Here is a 26,024-nt window from a genome sequence, read left to right as displayed (position 1 = left end):
ATATGTTGCGGGTTCCTCTCGTGATCTAGTACAATCTGCTGTCAAGTGAGAACCAGCGCACTTCATGCAACGCGGGAAGTGGTTGCAAAAAGATTTCGTATGACCATAATCTTGACACCTTTTACATTGAGATATTTGTCGTTTTTTGTAGGGTTCTTCTACCTTAATTTTTGTATAAAGGAGATTGCTCAATGTAAAGATTTCTTCATTTATGGGGTTCTGTTCCAGGTCAATAAAGAACAGGGGAAGACTAGTTATTGTAGTGGGGTTTTTTACATTTGTCACACTCCTAACATTGTAGCCAATGTTCTCTAGTTCTTCCTTAATTAATTCTGGGGGCGTAGAATAATGAAGGTGACGCATAACGACCCTAAAAGCCTTATCTTCTTGAAGCTGATAGGTATGATATTCAGCCTTTTGTGTTTTTAAATATCGAATAATTGTTCGATACGCATCGACTGAGTGGGCGTAAACTATTGTATCCTGAACTCTAGCTTTACAGGTAAAACCATTTTTACCAACAAGGTTGTTCACTGTCTTGCAAAAGTCAGAGTAGTTCTCAATGTTTTTAAGAAATATAGGTGTGGTTTAACAGGTTTGGAAGGTTGCTTAATCTCAGCTATTTTATTTTCTCCGTTCAACTCCGCTAATGGAGCAAATGGGTTTGCTGTAATAAAACATGGTGGCATATCGCTACTCTTTGAATTTTCTTCTATTTGGTCTCTATTTTCATCTATCAAATTATTTTTAGTCGGTCTGCCTTTCTTCTTCTTTTTATTTTTGAGAGAATTGCCAGATGGTGGAGGTCTTTTATTTTTTAAAGAATAAAACTGCGAAGAAGTATTAGAACGTACCTCTTCACTAGAGGATAGTTCTGGTTCACTTAGGTCCATATTGAGGGTATACGGGTTGCCAGATTAACGAATTGAACCTTACCTGATTACGAACTCTAACCTTGTTGAGTAGCAGTAGGCGGCAAACTCCGCTGCAATGCTTCGCCCTCCAGATTCCGCACAAAAATAATAACGCGCATTCACTCACTGACTCAGAAGGAAAGTCAAAAACAAACAAAATCGACTAGCCCCCAATTTTAGGTCGAGTCATAAGTCAATGAAAGTAGAGCACAAAAAACGCGTCTATACTATACTACTACTATACTATATATGTGTAATTAATTTTTTAATTTTACGAATTGATGATTGAATAGTTGGCAATTTACCGATCACCTGGTTCTCTGTCCTCGCTGTTTTTGGTGGTTTCCGGTCGTCCTGGCGGCCTGTTGTTTGGTATTGGTTACACAAATATTTTAGACATTTGTCTATACATAAAAAGAACTTTATCACGGAGAAAACGCACAGACTAAATGCTGAAGATCCCGAAAAAAAACTAAATTTTTTTAATCTGGTCTTTTTGGCCCATTCTGGTCAGCCTACTTTTGGCCCCTCCATAAATATATTTACATTATCGATAAAAAAATTCGTTTTTGAGTGTATTCTCTAGTTTTGATTTTGTTTTGGTCTGGTCTATTTATCTCGTATAATTCAGGTTTTTAATCATGTTTCTTATCGTCCCGTTTAAAATAGAACACGAGATTAGGCGGACCCGGGATGTAAAATCCCGTAATGTAAAAGGTCGATCGAATCGCTATGGAATTTTCTCGCAATCCAGCGTGAAAGTTCGTACAGGCAAACTAAACAGTTATCATTTAAAAAATCATTTAACTATAGTATCAGGTGATAAAAATCTGTTTATCTACGGCACTATGTCAATGAACAAGCGTTCCTTATTTTCATATTCAAGGTATTCTTGGTTCTTCAATCTTACATTCCTGGCAAAATCTTGGAGATCCGATCCAGGGATCTCAGCCTGCAATGCCAAACCATCCAAGTTTTAGTACTCGACAAACCAGTGAGCATTGCCACCATTATAGACGTCATCTGTGACTCTCATTAACTTATAGAATTTAGTACTTGTATATTTTTTGATAAAGTTTACACGATAGATTGATATTTAAGCTCTGAGACATCCTTATCCTGAAATCCTATCCCATCTAAGCCCGTGACCCTACTAATAAATACCAAATAACTGTACTTATACTTCTCCTGTACAAACTTAGCATATAATTCAAGGAAAAATAAAACTATCTTAATAGCAATGCCGTGACAGTAATTCTTCGACATATCTTACTATGATACTGTACGTAGGACTGTAAATTCTCACATATGACTTGAAAAAACCTTTCATCACTTGACCAATAATCTAGATATTATTTAAACAACGAATGCATAACAGGATATTAAAACCAATGTGGACTTCCGGAATTGATCTGTTGGGTTCGGCCATTCGCTCCAATGCACAAAGACCCTGGTATCTGTAACCTTCTACAATCCAACATCCTCTTCGTTCCTGTACCCTTCCATTCCATAATTCGATTACAACTCTACGATCCAACACTTGAGTGGTAGTCTCTAACCATAGTTATGGTAACAATACTTTGACCAAAACCAGATAGCCCTAACTCGATAGCCTTAAATGAGAGCAATCGATATGAATAAAGTATCAAGTATTTTCTTTCGATACCGAGTACTTTTTGTAGTGTCGGTAAAAATACTCAAATAGATTTATCATCGAGTGTCAAAGTAATATTGAATTGTTATTTTCCGTTCGAAACACACCTTTCATCAAACTGGGAGTTGACTTGTTACTGTTGGGACCACCTACAAGCGGCATGTGTCAAGAAAATTAATCGATATTTCGAATTGGTTAGTAACTCTGTTGATAATTCGGGTAACTCATAATTCTTTCCCGTGTCGCACCTCGCACTTTTAATTTCTGTAATTTTTTATAAAATGTTTTTGTTTTCGGGTATCTGAAAAGTGTTCCCTATCTTCCTCATAGATAGATAACTAATCATGTCTCATCCCTAAAGTAAGGCATGAGGTTTTTTTTACTAAGAAAACTGAATCGTCGGCATCTTGTAAACCTGTGCGGGATTACGCCTGATCTTTTCAAACATTTGAAAAGAAAATACCCGGTTTATCAATTTTCTCAAAACTCGATAACGATAAAATTGAAACATCAGTTTTGTTTAAATGTGTTGACAGCTTTTCCTTGATCTTACCTACGTACCTCCGAAAAAAATATGAAAAAACTGAAAATTTGGGTTTATGTGTGGTGAATAGTGACCGTTACTTGATGATTATTTGGAGGTCGTGAGAAGCGGTCTCGTGTGACGTAGGTTTTAGAAAAACATTTATTTTACCGTTCCAACGTTTCGATTTTTATTGAGATCGTCTTCAGGGCTCAATAAAGATCGAAACGTTGGCACGATAAAGAAAATATTTTTCTAAAACCTACGTCCTATTTCACGACCTCCAAATTCGATTCCCAATATTCGGGTTTATTTTAACGCATTAGCTTATTTTACCCACAAGTCAATATTGAGTAAGCTGATCATTTATGAATAAACGGCCAAGTTCTCATATGAGTAAGTACTCGTTAATATCGAATATTTGTTTGGATACCAGTGTCGAATACTGGTATCGAATATTTTCTGGTATCGCATGTCACTAGCCTTAACTTATACCCTACCATTTCCCCTCGGTGCTTTCTAATGATTCATTTAAAAAAGAAAGAGGCCACGCGATATTTTTGAATAGTGGATAATGCAGAGCAGTGTATTAGCTTTAAATGATAACAATCACATGTAAACAATCACAGTTTACATATACAGGAACAGACTAAGAAGTATTGATAAAATAAAACAAATAAAAGCTGAATTCCACTATAATTCTACAATCCAATATCTAATTGTTATGTGTCTAACCTTCCATGACCAATAATCTAGATCTTTTTTAAACAGCGAATGTATAACAGGATATTAAAACTTGGACTTCCGGACTTGATCTGTTGGTTTCGGCCAAACGCTCCAATGCACAAAGAATCCTGGTATCTATCCCCTTCTACGCTTGATTAGTATGTCTCTAACCATAGTTATGGTAACATTACTCTGCCCAAAAACAGATAGCCTTCACTTATACCCTACCATTTCCACCGACAATGGATTCCCTTTGGTTGTTTCTAACGATTCTAACAGAAAAGAAAGAGGCCACGCGATTTTTTGAATAATGGATCGTACAGTGGAGTGCATCAGCATTAAGTGATAACAATCCCATGTAGACACTCACGGTTTACATGTACAGCAACAAGACTTAAGAAGTATTGATAAAATAAAACAAATAAAACCCGAATTTGTTGTTCTCTTGTTGGTGGATATTGATTACAATTGTAAACAAACAGGAAGGAACGAAACAAAAGTACTGACGTAAGCTTTGTTCCCAGTCAGTTAAGTTAAATAGTTTTTCGGTTAGTTTTCCCTTCGGAATCGGGGTTTACGTGTTTGTTGGTTAATAAATCCTCGCCGTAAGGCTACTTGTTGAAAAGTGAGTTAGGCGCGTTCTAATCTCATTGAAGGGGAGTAGACGGTCACGACGTCTCGCCTAGGGCCATCCCGGTTAACGTTTCCTCCCTCTCCGTTAACTACTAGTTCTCACCTATCCGCCCGACTCTGGATTATACGAGTGTTACAATCCCAAATCCATAACACGAACGGGTGTTAATTGGGAAATCGGTAAAAAGGTTTTGAAAACAAGGCCGAGGTGTAATAAGAGCCTTTACGCCTCGACGGGCCTTCGACCTTAGCCCGGGGCCTTAATGGATTTTTATATTTTCCAATTCTTCGGCTATCTTTTGATACGATCTCTCGTGATAATTCTAGTCGGACGGGTTTTGAGAGTTCTGCCGCATGTGGACCGAGCTTTTGGCTCGAATCGCGCCGAATATTGTACATCGGAGCCGTTTAGGGAGTAAAGCACGATTCGTCAATTAAACGGGTGATAAAAGTCGGTGGTCGTGTCAGTTTTGATCCGATCACCCGAGGAAAAATCTCCGGGTCGGGCGGTCGCCAGGTCTGACCTTTGCGGACAAAAGCTCGTGCAACGTTCGAGCCGAGATAGTCAAAATTGAGGTCGGAAAGGTCAAGATGAACCATTTGGAAGGAAGGTTTTTTTTTTTTGTAGCCTATACATACTTGTACATAATACAAATGTGATCACAATGTATATTGTTAACTCCTCGGTCACAGCACTAACACTGATGCCAGCGCTGCACCCGGAGGACGCATGCCATGAGAAGCCAGCCAGTGCTGGCACTCATTTTAATAGATTAAGGGGCAAGGAGGTCTCGGGGCCATCGTCGTTTTAGGCGACGTGGTGGATTCTCGGGATGGGAATATGTGGAGAGGGCTCTANTGCGGTCTGGTGTGACGTAGATTTTAGACATACTTACAAATGGGCTTTTCTTCAAAAACAATGGTGGGTTCTAGGGGTTGAGGATTGTGCAATGGAGTACTGTATAGTGTTGGTGAGGTTCAAAACAGCAGCATCAACCTCGTCGGCTGATTTCATGGAAATGTTTAGGTTTAAAGAGGAATTCATGGTATCTTGGAAAAGTTTCCAGTTAACTGTGTTTTGTAAAAGAGATGGTTTTGTAGGTTTGGGGAGTGGAGTTATGTTTAATGTAAGTAGTACTGGGGAGTGATCTGAGGATAGGTCGTGTAAGCACTGGATAGATGTGAAGATGGATCCTACGCCGGATGCAACAAAGAAATCCAAAAGATAAGGGAGACGATTGGGGTCGGAAGGCCAATAGGTTGGTTGGTTAGGAGAGATAAAGGAATAATTTTCTGATAGGATTACGTTTTGAAGAAGTCGTCCACGGGAATTTGCGACTCTGCTGCCCCATTGTGGATGCTTGGCATTGAAATCTCCTCCAGCAACAAACCGTCGTCCGAAAGAGCTAAAGATGGATTTTAATTGGGGAATGTGTAAAGGAACTGACGGGGTACAATATACTGCTGACAAGATAATGGGTGCGGGGGAAAAGGGGAGAGAGATGGAAGTCACTTGATGGGAGTCAGTAGATACTAGGGAGTGGAGATTATGCTGTAAGGATTGTTTGGCAAGGATTAGTGTACCACCTTGAGCTCGACTAAAGGTTAACTACTAAACTACTAAAGAAGGAAGGTTAATTCCGATTTCGACCGGATTTCAGACCAGGGCTAATGGCAGTTACAAAGAATGTCAGCCTTCGTGAAAATCAAATTTTTATATTGGCCCAAATCTAAAGATCTGCCGTGGATTTTGGTTAGCCACGCCCTGTAACGACTATGGCCTGCGTTCTCGAACGCAATGTGATATGTCAAAATATCACATTGTTACTGAGCATTTAAAAAATTATCGCTCCCAAAAAAAAAAAAAATTTCCTAATTATCTTATCTACAGTAAATAAATGAAGTCGTTTTAACACATTGGCCGTAATCGATATGCATTCACGTTATACAAGATAGCATTCCCTGAGAGTTGACCCATTAAAAACTAAAACAGTTTAATTTTATACACATGTCAAATAGCATTCTCGGTACTGTGAAAAATAATCTTACATTGTGATGCACTTTTTAGACTTTAGACTAAAACGGAAGTATGGAAAGAACAGACTAAAAGGTTCATAAATTCACCTACCCCAAGAACAAATCTAATAATTTATGATCGCAATTGTCTTATTATGCATCACCGTGTACATAAACAAGTATTGAGTTGGAAAACCTAAAATTCCATTTTAAATTCCTTGCATTTAGAAATAAAGAAAGGATGAGAGATCTACGGATCGTTCTCCTTTTAATTTGAATGTTTCGGTTTTAAAGCCCAAGTTTCGCTTGTTAAAGATTTTTCGGAGGAAAAAGTTGCTTAGCGATAAAATCAAGTCCGGGAGCTTTTTCCGTGAGACATTTTTTCAACTCAACCGGGGTAGCGTTGTACAGGCAAAAGTCATTTCATTGTTGTGATTCTTTATAAATTTTCAATTAAAAATTTACACTAGTTTAATACTTATTTGATAGTGAAATTGACAGCAGAATCATGATGAATTATCTATCTATATCAATTCAGTTTTCAATTTTTATACTGAAGTTCGAAGTGAACCTGGGATGCTGCTAACATGCCAAGGTCGTATACAATCTTTTCACTTAATTAATCTATAAATAAGGTATTGGTTGAGATAAAAAAGTTAGCTTCACGAGCGGGATTCGAACCCACGACCTTTGGCTAAATACGCCGCTGCTCTACCACATGAGCTATCGTGACTTCGATCTGACCGCACCTTTTGAAAGCTCTCCGTCGCCATTTCATTTGTCGCCGAGAATCAAATAGATTACGCGACATTTGAAAAATGGCAAAAAGGAGGGAAAATTCAAAAGGTGGGGTTGAATGGGAGGTTGGTGTCCGAGTGGATCGAAGTAACGATAGCTGAAGCGGTAGAGCAGCGGCGTGTTTAGCCAAAGGTCATGGGTTCGAATCCCGCTCATTACGTTGACTTTTTTATCAAAACCAATTCCTTACTTAAAGATTAATTAATTAAAAAGAATTTATTTGGTAACTCGGACCACGAAACCTAATCGGTCTTATACAATATTAAAATTTAATCTCGTAAATACTAAATTTGTTTGTGTTAATTTTTTAATATGAGAAAACCATTTAATAAACAATTAATTTGGAATTATCGTAATTATCTATCAGGCGCTGAATAATCCTGGGGGATTGGTTTTCATGACTTTGCCCGAGGATTGTTAATCGGATCAACATAACTCAATGATCTGCATTGATGTTTAAAATAATCGTATTGTATGAGTTATTCGTTAAACCTGACAGCTGTACGCTCTGGAAGTGAAGGTATCGCACAAGATGGGCGTGTGGTTTCCTGCAGATGGTCCTTACACCGTATTTTTTCAAATAAATATTATTTTTCTGTTGAGAGTTTATATTATTTGTGCATGTATTTTGACTGGAGGGAGGTTAAAATTGCCCGCTATATCTTCGGATCGCCGGCTTCATCTCGTTTCGAACGGTCTTCAGCCGGATGAGTCAACAAGTCGTCCCGCATCCACGGATCGTTGCCCTCCCCCTCTTCAATTCATTCTTCAGTTCTTCCAACGGGCCGCCGTAAAAAAAAAAAAAACCCCGTCTCCCGGCTTTAAAATGTGATCGTAAAACATATTTCCTTCTTTCCCTCCGTCCGTTTTATTGCCCCTCCCCTACCTGGTCCCGATTTATTAACTTTTCCTACGGACTGCCCTGTTACAGAGGGTTAGTGTTTAATTAACTTGAGAGGAATGAGTCGTTTTCTTACCCGGAAACGGGACGGTTTTATACCGGGCAAAACTCTGGAAGACTTGCGGAAGAAAGGACAACCTCAACCGATGCTCTGTCTTCCTCAAGACACTGCGTACGGACAGTACGGACATCCACTGAAGATATTGCAACTTCGAACGCGTTTGACAAAATCAAACCGAAACCTGACGGACCAATATTTAGAATGAGTTTATTTGTTTAGAATAATGGTCTGTCAAAGGAAATAAGGACAACAAGGAGACAACCAAACCTAATATTGCATTTTTGGTATTTTCATTAGTTGGTCTGAGCATTTCCCGTTATGTCTGTCCTCTTTGTATAAGGTGGCATGTGCCACAAGAGACAAAAAACGGATATCAGCGGACCAGAACCAACGATAAAGGATATTGGTGTAATTTTATATTTTTTGAATATTCAATAATTTTTCTTCAAAGACGATTTTTGGATGTGAATCCACTGAAGATACTGCAACTACGACCGCGTTTGACAAAACCAAAGCGAGACCTGACGGACCAGTATTAAGAATGAGTTTGTTTTTTAAGAATAATGGTCTGTCAAACTAAACAAACTTAAGTTGGATGTGTAGGAAAGTCTGGATCAGTATATGAGTAGTTAGTGTGTCATTTTGGATCTTAGTTTTGCTATGTCGAGACAAACAAACCTAATTTTGCATTTTTGGAGTTTTCATAATTTGGTCTGAGCGTTTCCTATTATGTCTGTCCTTTTTGTATAGGTGGCATGTGCCAAAAGATACAAAAAAAAAAAAAAAAAAAAAAAAAAAAAAAAAAAACGGATATCAGCGGACCAGATCCAACGATAAAAGCCATATTGGAGTAATTTTATATTTTTTGAATATTCAGCGGTTCAGATTTTCGGATGTAAATTAGCCACCGGAGGAACGGCTATTTCAAAAAAAGTAAGGCGTTAAGCCCGAAAATCTCTTTATTTTTTATCTATTTTGATGGGATGAAAGGCGTATAGTGACACCGGTTTTATAAAATCTAGATAAATCTCCTCGTCGACGGCTCAACCCCGCTTATTACAATAAAAGGGTGACTTGATAGAATTGAGTCATTTTCCTCTTCTTTCCAGTCCCTACTTTGCCGCGGAAGTGGAGCTGATAGTAAAATTGACTTTAAATGTTTTGACCGTCGGATCCATTTGTCTTCTCAGCCGTGGGGCAGTTTTTCTTAATCTAGGCTGTTTAGAAACTATTGCCACGCTCGACCGCTTTGGACGGAAGGAGGCAGCACGGTCCAGCTTCGCCGGTTATGAACAGAAAATTCATAGTTGGGTCGTGTCTGATCATCCCGATCTGCCTAGTTTCGCAGATGTTGGTCTGATCTTAAAAAAGGACATACGCGGAGATGGCGAAAACTAGGAAATTATTTCAATTTAGTTTTTCCTTTCATGATCCACCTTCATTCGCAGGTTTTGGTCGTTGTTTTAACGTTCGCCATATATAAAAACAGCACGTACGTAGTGACACAGACAATTAATAAACGTAGTAAAAAGTGAAAAATTTCTTCGGTTTTATCATTTCTGACCTTTCTGGTCCGTCTATCCTCGCTAGTTTTACTCTTTTATCATAATTCAACATCTAAATCAAAAACACACGCGTAAAAAAATTCAGACTAACGAATGTTGCGAAAAGTGCAAAATCAATTTCAAAACCACAGATCAACCATTAATTATCGAAATAAGTTATAAAGTTGCTTTAGTTTGGTCTTTCCTCATATCTCGTCTGGCATGAAATGTATCAAAAGACGTAAAAACGGAGAAAAGCGCAAACTAACAACAGATGTCGAAGGCTATCAAATTAATTTATTGTGGTCGTTTCAGAGTATTCTGGTCCACTTGTATTCGCTAGTGATGTCTATCAGGCTTGTTTTGTCATTTCTCCGTCTGTAGAAAGGACTTACTCGCGAAAAAACGAACAGACCAAACTAGCGAGAAGAGCAAGATCACAAGACTATCAGAAGCGACGAAACTGTAGATTAATCAATTCGCAGACCTCAAAAAATCTCATCACAAAATCGAAGCAATTTGCTGTTTTGTCTAAATCCAAATTTTACCATCGATAAATATGACATAATAATGGATGAACTGACAGATCAACCACTGAATATGGCAAAAACTACAAGAATAGTCTGGTCGTTTCCTGCCACCCTGGTAAGGTCTGTGCGACGATTTTTGAAATTTAGCCATTTGTAAAAAAGTCGTAAAGCACGGGAACAAACACAGATCACCTACTAAAGATCTTTAAAGAGATAAAAATTACTCTAGGTTAATTATTACTCACCGTTCTGGTATTTTAAGCGCTTTTCGTAATCTGTAATGGACCAAAGGACATAAACACGGAGAAATACACAAACCAACCACTGAAGATATCCAGATTATAAAATTACTTTAGTGTGGCCGTTTCCGGATGTTTTGGTCTACCTATTTATGTACAATGTATTTATGTACTCGCGCGCGAAAAAAAAGAAAAACAACAGGTCTAACAAATCAGAATAGCAAGACCGCAGAACTATCAGAATCTACTAAACTAGATCAAAAAATTCATCCCTAAATCGAAAAATTTGCAGTTTTTGTCTATTACGAGATATTATCATAGATAAATACGACATAATAATGGATAAACGCACAATGAATAATGGAGTAATGTAATGTATTAATAATAATCCACAATCATGGATCAACCACTGAAGATAGTAAAAGAAAAACTACAAAAATACAGTCTGCTCACTTCCTGCCATCCTGGTGTGACTATTCTCTTTTGGTCTGCCTGTGGAGTTTTGGCAGTTACTTGATTCATTAAAACGACAAACTCCCAAAAAAAGCACAGTTCAACCACGCAAAAGTGACAAAATTATTCTAGTTTGGTCGTCGGACGAGCTTCAGCATTTCGTCATAAAAAGGTCATAATTAAGAAGAAATTATCACTAAAATTATCACTATCTATCATTAAAAAGAAAATCACTGTAGATGACAAAATTTATCAAAATTACTCACAATTTTGCCGTTTCCGATGATCATGGTCCGCCTATTCTCGCTATTAAAGTCTGTCGGTTTCGTTTTGACCAATTTGTAATAAACACGGAGAAACGCACAGACCCTGTAATAAATGTAACAAAATATATAAAATAAATTCGGTTTTGTCGTCCTTGACTATCCTGGTTTGCCTAATCGCGATGTTTTAGTCTGTGCTCGTATAAAAATGGTCTAAAAAAATAACGTCTTTAACCTAGAATTTATGAGAATTTTCTGACCAATAGTCACCCTCGGTAAATAAGAAAATCGCAGCAGGACCTAATTTATCCCAATCACTAAGAAAACAGATCGATACTGGTCAGACTTGTATTTATTTGTGCCCTGTCGGGACTTAATAAATTCTTTCTGGCCTAGAAACTTCGTAAAATGGCGTTGTCCCACAAAATAAAAACTTTTTTCTACAATTTAAATCACTTCAAGCTTCAGGGTTTCTTTCTGCAGACTATTCGTCGTCATTCGTGTGTCTCAAGACATGCTGAAAAATATATTTTATTGTCTAATTAACGCGAAAAATTTACTCAAATGTTATATTGTAAGACCGGTGCCGTTATGAATCTCTGGTTTTGGTACGAAGGATCCACCGGAAAAAAGGAAATTAGTCAATTTTTTATGAATTTACAGCGGAACAATGCTGAGAGGGAAGTGCGTCCCTTTGTTTACAGGATTCGGAAAAATCCCGTCGATTTTCGTCACCGAAATTGCCCATGGATAAATTGGCGATTGTGCCCCGAATACGAAATTCACAAGGATCCATCGTTAATGAGCGCGGCACGCTTTCCACAATTTTTTGGAAAGTCCGCCTCACTTTTACATAAGATTATTATCGGCGTACCATTTAAGATAAAGCCCTTTTTTTCGTAGCCCAACAAATTATACACCGAATCGTTTGGTTGGCGAAACAAAATTAAAAAAAAAAACAGCCCGAATAAAAATGGTCCGCCTGTCCTCGTTGTTTGTTATAACAGAAACCTGTTGATTTTTGTAGAAGTTGCCCTTTTCTTACTGTCGAAACCAAAAGATATGAGCTTCGTGCTTTACGAGGTGTTCAGGCTTTAAAAGCAGGTAAACAAACACGTAACCTTTTGGCCATTCGATAAAACAAATGTTAGACAATAACCCACGAAACCGCTGCATCGACCGACAAATTAACAGAGACAGAAGTTGTAACAGAGGCTTTTCTCTTCGAACATCAGAATTCTTCAAATTCGTCCATTAAATAAGCTCATAAAGTCTTGTTTTCGTCAGATACCCTCGGCCTAGATAAATACCGAAAATGGCAGCGATACGCCTAAAAGGATGTCGGAATCGGAAGATTGGCGAGTGATGACCTCTCGTCTCTTTGGTCCTCTTTCGAACGGCCGACTATAAACCGAGCGGATATAAATTTAATTAAACTAGACTGCCTTTGAGGTTGTTTTAAAAGAATATTCTAGCGGTTTTGATCGACCAAAAAGGACACAAGAAACGCACACACGTAAACAACAAGATCTGGTTGTCCTATGCCATCTTGGTATACGATCAACTGGAAAAACGCACGGATTTACCAGACCAGCGAGAACAGGCGGACCTAAATGATAGAGCCGTAAGTAGCAAGTATTTAAAAGATAGTGAGGATCGCTGAATAAAACATACAAAACCTATCGTACGGTTCTTGTCTTAACAACTTGTAAATTTTGGCAAGGTTGCAAGCAGCGAGACTACACGACCATCAAATAATTGTCAAAACCTAATACTTTTCATGTTGATTCGTTTATAAGCATACACCCTTGCATCTCTCTTCGCTGGTTTGGTCATCCAGATGATTTTCGTAATTTTCACTTGTTGGCCTGTTAGTTTCAACGTGTTATGTCCTTTTAAACATGGATAAATGTTGAAACTTCTCCGACAGGTCAGAATGATTATCGGAGACACCGAACTGAAGTTATGGTCTTCACCATCCACCAACTGGGTAAATGCTTAAACTCGTCTGACTTGTCTGAATGATCGGAGACGGCCAAACTATAGCAATTTCGTGCTCTTCACCATCTTCAGTAGTCAGTCAATACATTTCTCCATGTTTATATCCTTTTTTAGGGATGGCTAATGCCGAAACTCGTCTGGAAGATCAGAATGATCGGAACAACCAAAGTGATGTAATTTCGTCATCTTTATCATCTTCAGTGGTTAATCTGTGCGTTTCTCCGTGTTATGTCCTTTTTAATGCTGGGTAAATGCTTAAACTCGTCTGACTTATCAGAATGATCGGAGACGGCCAAACTGAAGCGATTTCATGATCTTCAACATCTTCAATAATTAGTCGATGCATTTCTCCGTGTTTATTTCCTTTTTTTAGGGTTGGCTAAATGCCGAAACTCGTCCGGAAGATCATAACGATCGGAACAACCAAAGTGATGTAATTTCGTGATCTTCACTATCTTCAGTGGTTAGTCTGTGCATTTCTCCGTGTTTATGTCCTTTATTAGGGATGGTTAAATGCCGAAACTCGTCCGGAAGATCAGAACGATTGGAACAACCAAAGTGATGTAATTTCGTCGTTTTTGCTATCTTCAGTAGTTAGGCTATATGTGGTTCTCCTTATTTACGTCCGCTTAATAGATGGCTACACGCCGAGTAAATCTCATAAACGTTATTTCCGTTTGTACGGTTTTTGTTTTAGGAAAAACAGCGAGAATAGGCGGACCGTGATAAAATAGTTAAACAAACCCAATTTTCCTCTTTTTCGACGTCTTCATTGAACTCATCTGTATAAAACTGCTTGACTTTTTCAGTTTGTTAATTGCTCAGCTGGCTCGTTTTATCCGATCCTTAATCTTTGAACACTCGTAAAAATTAATACACCTAGTATTAACAACAACGGAGAATGTTATGTCATTGAGATAATTTACATAAAGTTAATTTTGCCTTCACTGTAAGTAGTTGGACGCTTGAAATAAGTGATATTTAACACACACACACACACACACACACATCCAATGAGAAGGTTTTAAACATACAAAGATTTACATTTGTACAAATTAAAGTTTCACGCTAATCAAATTGTAAGCGAAAAACGTTAAGCTCAGCCATCAAGTTGTTTACATCTCTGCTCCGCCTTATTTCTCTGTATGTCATCCTGGTTATAGTCATAGTTAATTTGGACGTTAAATAACAAAGGAAAACAAAACAAATCTATTATGGAACGTGCCATCGATCTTGATAGCGTTGAAGCTCTAATTGAATTGTTGAGCTTTGCTGGGTGCCATCATTCACGGCAGACGTGATATTTATATTTTACGTAGATTTATGTAGGTTTCCCTACTAGAAGCATCGTACTGTTAAACTACTTAATGTTTATTTTTAAAATAATAACTGTATTATTGTTTTTCTCTTATTACCATTAAGTAAAAGCATTTCTGAAAAATGACGGACTTCAATTTGTACATTTTGATATGGATTGTATTGCAATTAATCGATTGTAAATTTAGTTGGGCAATAATGGAAAACCGGTTGAGCTGAAATTAGGGGAAGGGTTAATTTATCAACAAGTCCTGTTTATTTGTACAAGATTCGTGTTTTGGCTATGCAGGGGCCCAGAACGGCTTGGGGGGACTTGAATCGCAAGCCCCTCTGCGACAACCTCCAAACAAGACCGGGGGGATGTCTTTTGTCAAATTGCTCTTGTCTTCCGCGTACGCGAAAAGTACAAAGACGTGACGAATCTCGAAAACCGTTCTGCTTTAAAATCACTCAAAATTACTCGGACTTGACGAATTGAAACATAAAAACTATAAATTTACTTGTGAGATGTCGGGGAGTCTTCACGCGATGATTATGCATTTCGGCTATTACATCTTTCTTCTAAATCTTGTAAAGAAAGTTTTACTCGGCGAAAATAAGCAGAATACAAACTACAAGCACTTAAAGTGTGCAATCATTTCGCTTCTAAGGACTGACCTAGGTCAATTTGTTGCCCATCTATTTTTTCCTTCTATGTTATTATCGTCGAACCATCATTTTCACCATCACTGGCGTTATAATTTTCTCTCCTTTTCATCAACAATCAAAGCATATCTTTTTAAATCCTCATTATCAGATAAAGAATAAATTTGGTCTATATATCTAAGGATTAAAACAAGAAAAAGGAAAGAAGAAACGAAGGCACATGTCCATCCTCCCTCTTCTCAAAGTGAGCGCTAATATTCTCCAAAAGATTTTTTCCCCTGCGAAGGTCTCAACTGAAGTCATATATCCCCGGAGTTCCGATGTTTTTGAGAAAAAACCCATTTTTAAGTATTTTGGGATGGGGCGGAGCAACAGAACCAGGGACCCTTTGAGATGGGTCTCAAAGCCTAAATCTTAATGGCCGCCGGCGGCCCATTCTTCAAAACAAAGAATAAGACAGACAAACAGAAAATAATAAGAGACATTCGAGAAAGACAGAGAATAAAAGAGAAAGATATGTATGCTGTAAGAAAACGAGAGTCAGACAGATAGCCATAATAAAAAATAAAAAAATAAAAAGAACAGAAGACGGCCTGAGGATCTAGACAGACAACCAGAAAGCAAAATTAGGGACATAAACTTGCAGAAAACGAAAGAGAGACAAAGTGGCAAAAAGAAAGAAATAAGCAGGCTTATATAAAAAGAAATAGCCAAACAGAGAAAATAATAAATCGAGTCTAACATGGTGAAAAAGACTATAGAAAGCAGAAAGTGAAAGCAGCAAGAAAGTGAAAACAAAAAGAAAGAAAGAGAGACGGACACTCCGGTAGAGAAAAAATAAGTAAAGGTACGAAAAGAAAGAGACAGACAGGAAGGATTAAATCGAGTCAGACGAGGGATAGGAAAACTGTCATACATAAAGAAGGAGACAAAAAATATTCTTATTCAAGGTCAGTTCTTGCGTAAACAAAAAGAGATATAGACAGACAGGATAATAAAACAATAGAGAGAGAAACAAAGACCCCCTCTTTCTCTTCTATATCTCTCTCTCCCTCTACCCCACTCTTTCTCTATCGCGCCCCTCTCCCAAAATCTTTCTCTCTCACTCTCACCCCCTCTCCCCTCTTTCTTTCCTCTCCCTCTCCCTCTCTCCACTATCTTACTTTCCTCTCGCTCTCCCTCTCTCCTCTCTCTCTCTCTCTCTCTCTCTCTCTCTCTCTCTCTCTCTCTCTCTCTCTCTTTCTTTCTTTCTTTCTCTCTTTTTCTATCTCTCTCTCCCTCTCTCCATTTCCTCTTCTCTCCCTCTAAAAGAAATCTAAATCTAAATTTCTCTCTCGCTTTCAATCTCTCTCTCCCTCCCTATCTTTCTTTCCTCTCTCTCTCTCTCTCTCTCTCTCTATCTATCTATCTATCTATCTATCTATCTATCTCCCTCCCTATCTTTCCTTCCTCTCTCTCTCCCGCTCTCTATCCTATCTTTCTCTCTCTCTCCGTATCTTTCTTTCCTCTCTCTCTCTCTCTCTCTCTCTCTCTCTCTCTCTCTCCCCCCCCTATCTTTCTCTCTTTCTCTCCTCTTTTTCTATCTCTCTCTCCCTCTCTCCATTTCCCCTTCTCTCCCTCTAAAAAAAATCTAAATCTAAATTTCTCTCTCTCTCTCTCTCTCTCTCTCTCTCTCTCTCTCTCTCTCTCTCTCTCTCTCTCCCTCCCTATCTTTCTTTCCTCTCTCTCTCTCTCCCTATCTTTCTTTCCCCCCTCTCTCTCTCCCTATCTTTCTTTCCCCTCTCTCTCTCTCTCTCTCTATCATTTTCTCTCTCTCTCTCCCTATCATTTTCTCTCTCTCTATCTCTCCTCTTTTTCTATCTCTCTCTCCCTCTCTCCATTTCCCCTTCTCTCCCTCTCTCTATCTGTCTATCTCGCTCTATCTACCAATCTATCTTCCATCCTCTCTTCTTCATCCAAATTTCTCTCTCTCTCTCTCTCTCTCTCTCTCTCTCTCTCTCCCTTTCTCCATTACCCCTTCTCTCCCTCTCTCTATCTGTCTATCTATCTCGCTCTATCTATCAATCTACCTTCCTTCCTCTCTTCTTCATCCAAATTTCTCTCTCGCTTTCAATCTCTCTATCACTATCTATCTATCTAACCCTCTAACTATCTACCTGTCTATCTCTATCTCTGTATCTCTATCTCTCTCTCTCTCTTTCTCCGTCCGCGCATACAACCGACATCATCGAGTTTTGTTTATCATTGGTACAACATGATTAACTGAAGATTAAAAAAAAAGGAAAATAAGAGAACAATAAAACCAAATATAAGGAACAGAAGAGAAGAGCATGTCATAATTTACTAAATTGACAACTTGTTTTTCCTTTATTCTACACATAAATTAGCGGCGAGTCAATTTACGTAACGATTCCTGCAAATGATGTTTTAATTAAATTCCACGGGCTTCCTGGTTCGTTAAATTGGCCCGTTGTCTGTGTGATTGACCTGATTGATCTCCAAGACGTTCTCTTTAATATTAAAACACAAGTACCTTAACTAGTGTTTGATGTTGAATAGAAATGATTAAAAATGATATTGAGATTTAGATTAAGAGTGCAGGGTGTAAGTACCTTTTATTTAATTTTTTTGTGGGAACTTTGACACTGTAATTTGCGTTAGAATCGACTTTTTCACAACAGCCCGAAATATTTTATGCCAAGTTCCCTGTTCGCAAAGAAAGGGGGGAACTGGAAAAAAGTGAAATTGTAATGGTCGAGGCGGTGCGTGCAATTCTCGTATACAATTTTTACAAAACTTAGCCCAGAGGAAAATGGACCCGGGGGTTACGTGAGTTGGAAGCCGGCCCAGCCCGCCTCGAATTACAGGATAATTCCATCCATTCAGCAATTTCGGATTTTTTTTTATCTTGGAAAAGAAAAAGGGAGGGAAAAGTTTTTTTTGTGTAAAATTCACTTTCCAGCTCGTTTCACAGCTTGAGGAAAAAAGGGGGGTGCGTCCCTGTAATCGGGAATAAGCGAGGTCATCCATGTACATAAAACAGGATGAAATTTATCAGACTTCACTTCTTTGATTGTAAGTTGTGCTTCGTACAAAAGTACAGTGTGTACCTTCCAAAGTTCTTTTGCCTAAATTAAACTTTCTGATGGGCCCAGAATAGATAAAGCAGTGAAATCATAAAATGTCACCTCTTGCACTCTGAAGAAGGTTTCTTGTCCATGGGAAATATTCGCACTCGTTAATTATTTCAAATATGATTCCTTTCTTTTCTCTAAATATGATTCCTTTCTTTTCTCAAAGGTTATATAAACGAGAGGATGGTTACAGCTCGTTTTCACGTAGGTCGGAATGGGTTTTTTGGCCGGTGGGAAGGGAAGAAATACGTCTAAACCCGCCGTCATAGGTCATTACTCGCAAAAGTAAAAAGATCAGTACCGCAGATAGAACCCAGAATTATATTTGTAATGGCTTTCCGGCCTTGTTATTGCTCACGATTTTACACTCGGGGCGAAGGTTTTCTCCTGGGAATCGCAACCCCCACAAAAGGACTGATCTCGGTCCACAGGCTGCCCTAAAAAGGGCTCTTTCTTCACCCCCTTTCATCTTTCGGTCTGCATAATTTTGAGATTTATCAGAGCCGTGTCTCCCCTTTGAAGAGTCGCGATGACCCTCGTTTGACAGACCGGCGATGACAATGCACATTTGCAATCGTGTCCGGCGGACAGGAGGTCGTTTTCTCTTCCCACCGGGTCGAAAAGGGGAAAAAGAATAACTCTGGACACAGAGACCGGACTTTTATAATTTATCCATTATTATTGGATCGTGTTATATATACATAATGTACGTTATTTATATTCTTATAAAAAGTACGAACGTACTGTATTTATATATTGAGTTCCTATATGGTTCGACAGGCCCACTGAAAGGAGATAAAAAAGTGATAAAACGTCCATCAGAACCTCTTTGCCATCATATCTCATTCTATTCCTAAACTATGGGTTGGAAGGAGACATTTTTTCTTTTATTGCTCTAGAATCGTGACAGGATATCGACGAAGGGTGACCCTTGGGAGAAGAAAGCTTTCGTGGCGAGACAAAAACCACCATTGGAAAAGGATCTTTCTTCACTCTCCTTATCAAAAGGACACGAAGTGCGTGTCAGTTTGGGCCGAGATTTCAAAATCAACTGAAATCCTATCCGAGGATTTCAACAAAGATGATAAACTGTGTTTTTCTTATTGAACAATATCAAGTCGGTTTGCTCTGAAATTTACTACAAAGCTACACGCCACTTTTTTCCTTGGATGCGGTCACGTTTTAACCGATCTGTGTCAAGCTTTGTAAATCTATTATTAGAGAAATATTGAAATTGCTCAATGTAATCTTTAACCGATGTTAATAATCGCATGGGCGCGGACGTGTTTGCGGTTAACATAAAACACGGCCAAACCGTCACGCGGCCTTATAAGCTCGACACTGTTATGCTTAGTTTAGCGAAGTCCTTACGCTTTATTATTTACGGCTTGCCTGTGCGGATAATAACCGTCCGTGGTGGTTTCACTGCGATCAATTAAATTCAAACCTTCCCGTATATTTTAGTCGAGAAACTCCGGGTGTTATTTCGAGTGGGACAGTCAACTTGCTCACCGCTATATAAAAAGGCAAGGGGCAAAAACTCTCTCGAATCAAAGAAACTTCAAAGGAGGACACTATTTTCGTTCAAACTTAATCATTATATTTTCTAATTAGATAATTAACCTACTAGATTTTTAGGAAAATCACGATTCACCTAGGTTCTGGATGAACATTACTTCACCACTCCTAAAGATTTTTATCGGAATATTTTTATTTATTTTGTCTGTGCGTTATTGCTCAGCAGTTTTTTAGATGTAACGGAGGCATTTGACAGAGTAGGAACCCGATCTCCTTTTCAAATTAAGAATTCTTCCCCACACCTAGTATCTCATGGTTAAGTCCTCCCTCTAAAAAGTTCCCCAGGGGGGTATCATAGGACTAATCCTCTACACAGTTTACACCGCTGACCTATAGACCCAAACACCCTCATCTTTCGTGGACGAACCTCAATCCTCTTCTCACATCCTGACCCTATTCTTGCAGCAAAAGCAACCCAAGACCACCTAGAGACCTCGTTATCGACTGGTGCACTCGATGGCGCGTCAAGCTAAAAGAACAAAAAAGCCGGCACGTGACGTTCACACTTACGGGGTATCTGCCAACCAAATCCACTAACTTGTGTTCTACTTGGACGGCAGACTTACATGGAACATATACATAAACTTAAGTTGCTACTGAAAAGCTTTCGACCTATTTTAAGGTCATCATCAGGACAAAACAACCTTAAATATGTATACAGATTGATATATTAAGTTTTTACATCACAGTCCTTGGCAGTGTTGTGACGTAATTATGTTAATCTGTAGACATATTTAAGGTTGTTTTGATCTGATGACGACCTTAAAATAGGTCGAAAGCTTCAGTAGCAACTAAGTTTGCTTTCTACTTCAAGACAATACCTTGATCCACAGTGTTCGTAAGTGAAAAAGTGGTCGATACATCTAATACTGAAAACATATAAATCAAAAAAGAACTGAACCAAAGGTTTGAACAACTCAGACGACCACTTGTTCTCAAATCCACAATGACTACACGCACGGCGAACTAATAATATACAAGACCTAACTGGACCGATTTGAACTTACGGAGTCGGGCTTGTGGTGTTCAGCCAAGCCCGCCAACATCCAGAGAATTTAATCCTTTCAATCAGAAGTCCTCCGTCGCATCCTCAACGCACTCTTCTAAGTCACCAACCACTAACAATATCCTAGACATTCATCCCATGATGAACATGATCCAAACACGTTTCCTCTCCAAGCTCAGTCCACTAACTTAGCCCTCTCATCAACGTCCCATCCTAACAATCCCCGTGACCTCCTGACCCAACCCTAAAGCTCAACCGACAACCCTAAACTCTGAGAGTTCCGACAATGGCCAGCTCCTATCCCATATGCCCATCCGCCTGTTCTGAAAGGTTCCTTCCAGTTCTTTTATTAACAACAAATTATTTTAAAATGTGTACATTTTTTGTACATAAAACAAAATAAAATTTTGCCTATCTTATTATTTGACTGTAACTGTATATACAGTATAATATTCAGAGATCATCAACATCATAAGTAATCAGGATGTTGGATGGTGAATCGTGTTTTTAATACATCTGAATTCATTAAAAAGGTTAGTAAATTCTTCCGAGATAGAAATGACATGCATGTCTCTGTGTATGATAGTTAATTTTACAAGGTTAATTGTAATTATCATTAAATGACAATTAAAAAAGTCTTCTGGCTGTAAAAAATTTTCTTCAACCCATTTACTTTCTGTTGTAGCATCGTGTTTAATTTTGAATTTTTGAAGACTTTTTAAAATGTGTTTACGCTCCTTATTAATCCTGTAATGGCCCGCCCAGTTTCGCTGCGTTAGCGCCTGGTCTCGGAGCTTTAACCGGCTCCTTAATTATTTACAGAAAATCGCCCCGTTATTGCGACAACGGCCCACTCGAAAGAGCCCCAGCCGGCTCTCAATTTTTTTAATTATGACATTTATCGCGAAAGGGGTTGAATGAGAAAGTTATGTACGGTCCGCTTGACAGCTATGGAGCTCTTTTTTTTATAATCCCTCTTGCGGGTATTCTAGCTGCTCGGGATGTGAACTGCAGCTGGACGGACAGCACAAAGGACTTTAAAGTTGCCTTTGGGGGAGCGGCGGGGCATAATATGTCGGTCAGCGTTTCTAATTTTACAACAGAACAAATCGTAAGCCTTCTTATGACGACTTGACGTTGCAAAATATCAACAAAGTCCAAAACTTGACGAAACTATCTGGAGACATTTTAGACGGAGCTGGAAGTTCTGTACTTAACGACTTTGTGTCCGTTACACGAAAACTTCTTAATTACTCGGCATTCCGAAGCCCTTTCTTGAAAAAAAAAAATCCCTAATAAAAGACGGCTAACGAGACTCGACTTAATGTGGAACGGGTTATTGTCATTATAGAGTCTCATGAAATGACGGGTTTTGTCGTTCGCCTTTTCAGACCTTTTTGTGTAAAAGAGAATTGAAACGGCCGCCTGCCAACCACGGAGGAAAGAAATCAAAAGTCAAACCGTGTGTAAAATGTGAAATTTTGGCTCCTTACCAAACGTTGATCGTTACTGTAAACATACGTTGAATAAAAAATTATAATTTTCTTGATATATCGGCATAAACAAATATGTCCATGGACACGTGCATAAATATATCATTAAATGCATAACGTTGTTGCAGGGTACCGCGGTGACATAGTGGTTAGGGCGTCCGCCATTAAAGTCTAAGGGACTAGGATAGGATGTGACGAGGTCATCTAAACCGACGTGGAGGATTATAAGGGTGGAACGTTGTTGATAGAGTTCTGGCTTTTAGTTAGAGTGGAAGAATAACTTGGGAAAATTGTGGAAACGTGTTCTGATTCGATCCTCTATTAATGCTTTGTGTTCTACCTTAGTGCAGTAGAAGGCAGCGTTGATGATGCGGCGGAGGAGTGGATTGAAAAGGAAGGTTGATGTTGGATGACTCCCTATGTCCATATCGGTCTAATGAGTAAGTTAGTTATGTATGCTTAGCATAGATTTCAGTCCAGATTAGCGTCTGAATTTTCCGTATCTTTTGTTGAGTGCTTGTCTCTGACATTTGTGACACCCTATTGGTAGTTGAACTCTAAGACAGTCATATTCAGTGCTACTAGAATATTTTGACTAGTACCCTGAATGTGCTTTATGTAGGATTTTACAAACGCAACAGAAATTTCGGAAGCAACCTACAACTACCGCATTCAAATCCCAACTTTTAACACGTCACTGCTTAATATGACCAGAGGCTGTCTCTAAACTCTGTCTCGTGAGCGATTGACCAGTGCCAATCTAACTTCGCTTAATTATGACTACCTACTCCATACCTACGTCAATCACTGATAGTGACTGACTAAACTCTTACGGACTCGTAACCACTTCACCAGTGTTAACCTAACTCCTCTCAACTATGGCTGCCAAATCCATACTCCTGTCAATCACTGACCAGTGACCGTTCCTGAACTCTGACTCGTAAGCAATTGACCATTGTCAACCCATCATCTCTCAACTACGCCTGCCAACTCCGTACTCCTATCATTCACTTGCCAGTGACTTACTTACTCTAAACTCCGTCTCGTGAGCGATTGACCAGTGCCAATCTAACTTCGCTTAACTATGACTACCTATTCCATAGTTACGTCAATCACTGATAGTGACTGACTAAACTCTTACTGACTCGTACTCAGTTCACCAGTGTTAACCTAACTCCTCTCAACTATGGCTGCCAAATCCGTACTCCTGTCAATCACTGACCAGTAACTTACTCTAAACTCTAACTGTCTCGTGAGCAATTGACCTGAGCCAACCTAACTCTGCTCAACATGACTACCTACTTCATACTCGTGTCACTCACTCACCAGTGTCAACACAACTCCTCTCAACTATGACTGCCAACTCCGTTCTCCTGTCAATTACTGACTAGTGACTTACTCTAAACTCTAACTGTCTCGTGAACGATTAATCAGTGCCTACCTAACTCCATTCAACTATGACTACCTACTCCATACTTGTGTCAATCACTGACCAATGTCTGAATCCATACTCTAACTGACTCGTGACCAATTGACCAGTGTCAATCCAACTCCGCTCAACTAAAACTGGCTACTCCAATGACTACACTTTTGGAAGCATTCACATTTTGAAAACCTCCCCAAAGGGCTGTACATGGGGCTTTGATCCCCGTGGCAGCTACTGCCCTCTGGCTTCACCATTTTGCATTGTTTAGCTTTACTTTGGAGGGGATTCTCAAGCGTCGAAGGAAGACGCGAAATGTGCTGCAATAAAGCTTATAAAATAACCTTTACAATAAATTATCTATGAAAAAATTCTTCTACTTCGCGTATATATTATCGATAACAGTTTTGTTTAAAGCATGAGGTTAATTGGTTGGGGGTTTCGACCCCATGGGGATCGGTCAGTGTTGTACCGAACCACCACTGCGATTTCAACAATTTTTAATTACCTCCAAAATCCCGACTCCACCGTTGACCCCTCCCCCCACGACTAATTTATTTCTCCTATATTCGACGGCTTCTGTGCCCCTTGCATTCCTGAGTAGAGGGAACCGGTTGGTAAGTGTGACACCGGGATGGAAGGGATGCCCCCTCCGCCGGCCCTCGCCCCACCGGCTCCCTCGACCCACCCCAGCAGTACCAGTACTCATTGTGTGAACCTGTGTTGCAGACACATCTTACGAGAAGGCTTGCCGGAGGGGAAGTGCTCCAGCCACTCCTGTCCTCGGCAACAGGACCCTAGAACTCACCCCTTCCAGGATTGTCGTAAGTACATTTTAATCTATATTTAAATTTTAACCCAAATCTTCCCTTTAGAATAAACAGTTAAAGTGCTGTCAGTGAATGGCACTGGCTTAAAGTAGTTGGTAGCTCGTCAAGAAATATTTGATAAATTCATTTTTAATATACGTTCATGTAAAAGTCACATTCTAATGAAGAGCCTCATAGAAATAATATAAATTCTTATTATTTTCTTATGATAAAGGGAATCTGTCAACATAACCCACTTACTTATATGTTTAATCGAAATCAACCCAGATCAGATTTCATCGATGAAAGGTCAAGAATTGGGACGAGTATCAAAAGGGGTTCTCGTTCCTTTCGAATCCTTCGAGAACGTGCACTTCAGGTCCTGTAGGACCCAACGGAGTAGACCGCCCCCGGGTTGACATTTTCAACTGGAACGGCCGAATTCCCGACCGAGGCTTATCAAACTTGATTCATCACGTCTGACAAACCCAACGCGTATCGGCAGACAATGGAGGGCTTTCTACCATGGCGATGATCTGCGACTTAACGCAGGCCCTCGTTGATAATGATAATCTAACTTGTTGCTTATTTGATAAATGTCTGTTTCATTTTCAATCACAATTCTGGGCAAACTGATAACGTTAATCCTCCAGCTTAAAGCCACTCCTACATCCGGCCTTACTTTACGTCCATGCCATTTATTATATGTAATTATAGTTGTTTTTATCTTCTTGATGATATCATTATTAGTTTGGTAAAAATCAGAGAGAAACGTGATGAACAGAAGCCCCTTAACTTAAAGCCCCCGGGCTTACAAATAAGTAGGTCTTATTAGGAAGTACTTTGGTCCTGTGTATTAACGCTTAATTATTCTATTACTATTAACTTCTCTATTTTACATCTATTGGGACGTTACTATTTCCAATTTCGAAATCAGAATCTAATTAAAAATGGCATCTATTTGTGAATCCTTGCCAATTCTCATTTTCATAATTTCATTAGAAAGATGAAAGGTGTTTTGTATATTTCAAGTTTGATTGATTCGTGATTAGGGATAACGGTGAAATGAACTCGTTAATGAGTGGGATCTGGTTAAAAATTGGTTCTTTAACGACCCTCCCGGTTTGGAAATTACATCGTTTTTTCTCTGACCTCCTGTGAACACTGGATGAAGGTACGGTCTTGAAGAAAAAAAGCAAATTCAGTTGTTATTGCCAAGCTTTCGTCGTTTAAGATCATCATTAAAGCAAAACAATCTTAAAGATGTCTACACCTTGACATATTTAAGATAGTTTTGCCCTGATTATCTTAAATAGGTTAGGTACCTTTTCTTCAAGACCATACCTTGATACAGAGTGTTCGT

The 26,024-nt window shown here is 39.0% G+C and overlaps 1 protein-coding gene across 15 annotated transcripts in view; it reads left to right on the top strand.

The window, feature by feature from the left end:
* LOC106672093 (probable Ras GTPase-activating protein) overlaps positions 1-26,024 on the top strand; it is a 588,817-nt gene that overhangs the window by 541,420 nt on the left and 21,373 nt on the right. For all 15 annotated transcript variants that reach the window (XM_024225219.1, XM_024225218.1, XM_024225217.1 and 12 more), the window contains one exon: positions 24,582-24,676. In XM_024225219.1, the coding sequence (XP_024080987.1) occupies positions 24,582-24,676 (95 nt within the window). The remainder of the gene's footprint in view (positions 1-24,581; positions 24,677-26,024) is intronic.

The sequence above is a fragment of the Cimex lectularius genome, unplaced genomic scaffold, assembly GCF_000648675.2.
Source record: "Cimex lectularius strain Harlan isolate CLEC.00 unplaced genomic scaffold, Clec_2.1 scaffold93, whole genome shotgun sequence".
Lineage (NCBI taxonomy): Eukaryota > Metazoa > Arthropoda > Insecta > Hemiptera > Cimicidae > Cimex > Cimex lectularius.
This window is presented reverse-complemented; position numbering and strand designations above follow the sequence as displayed.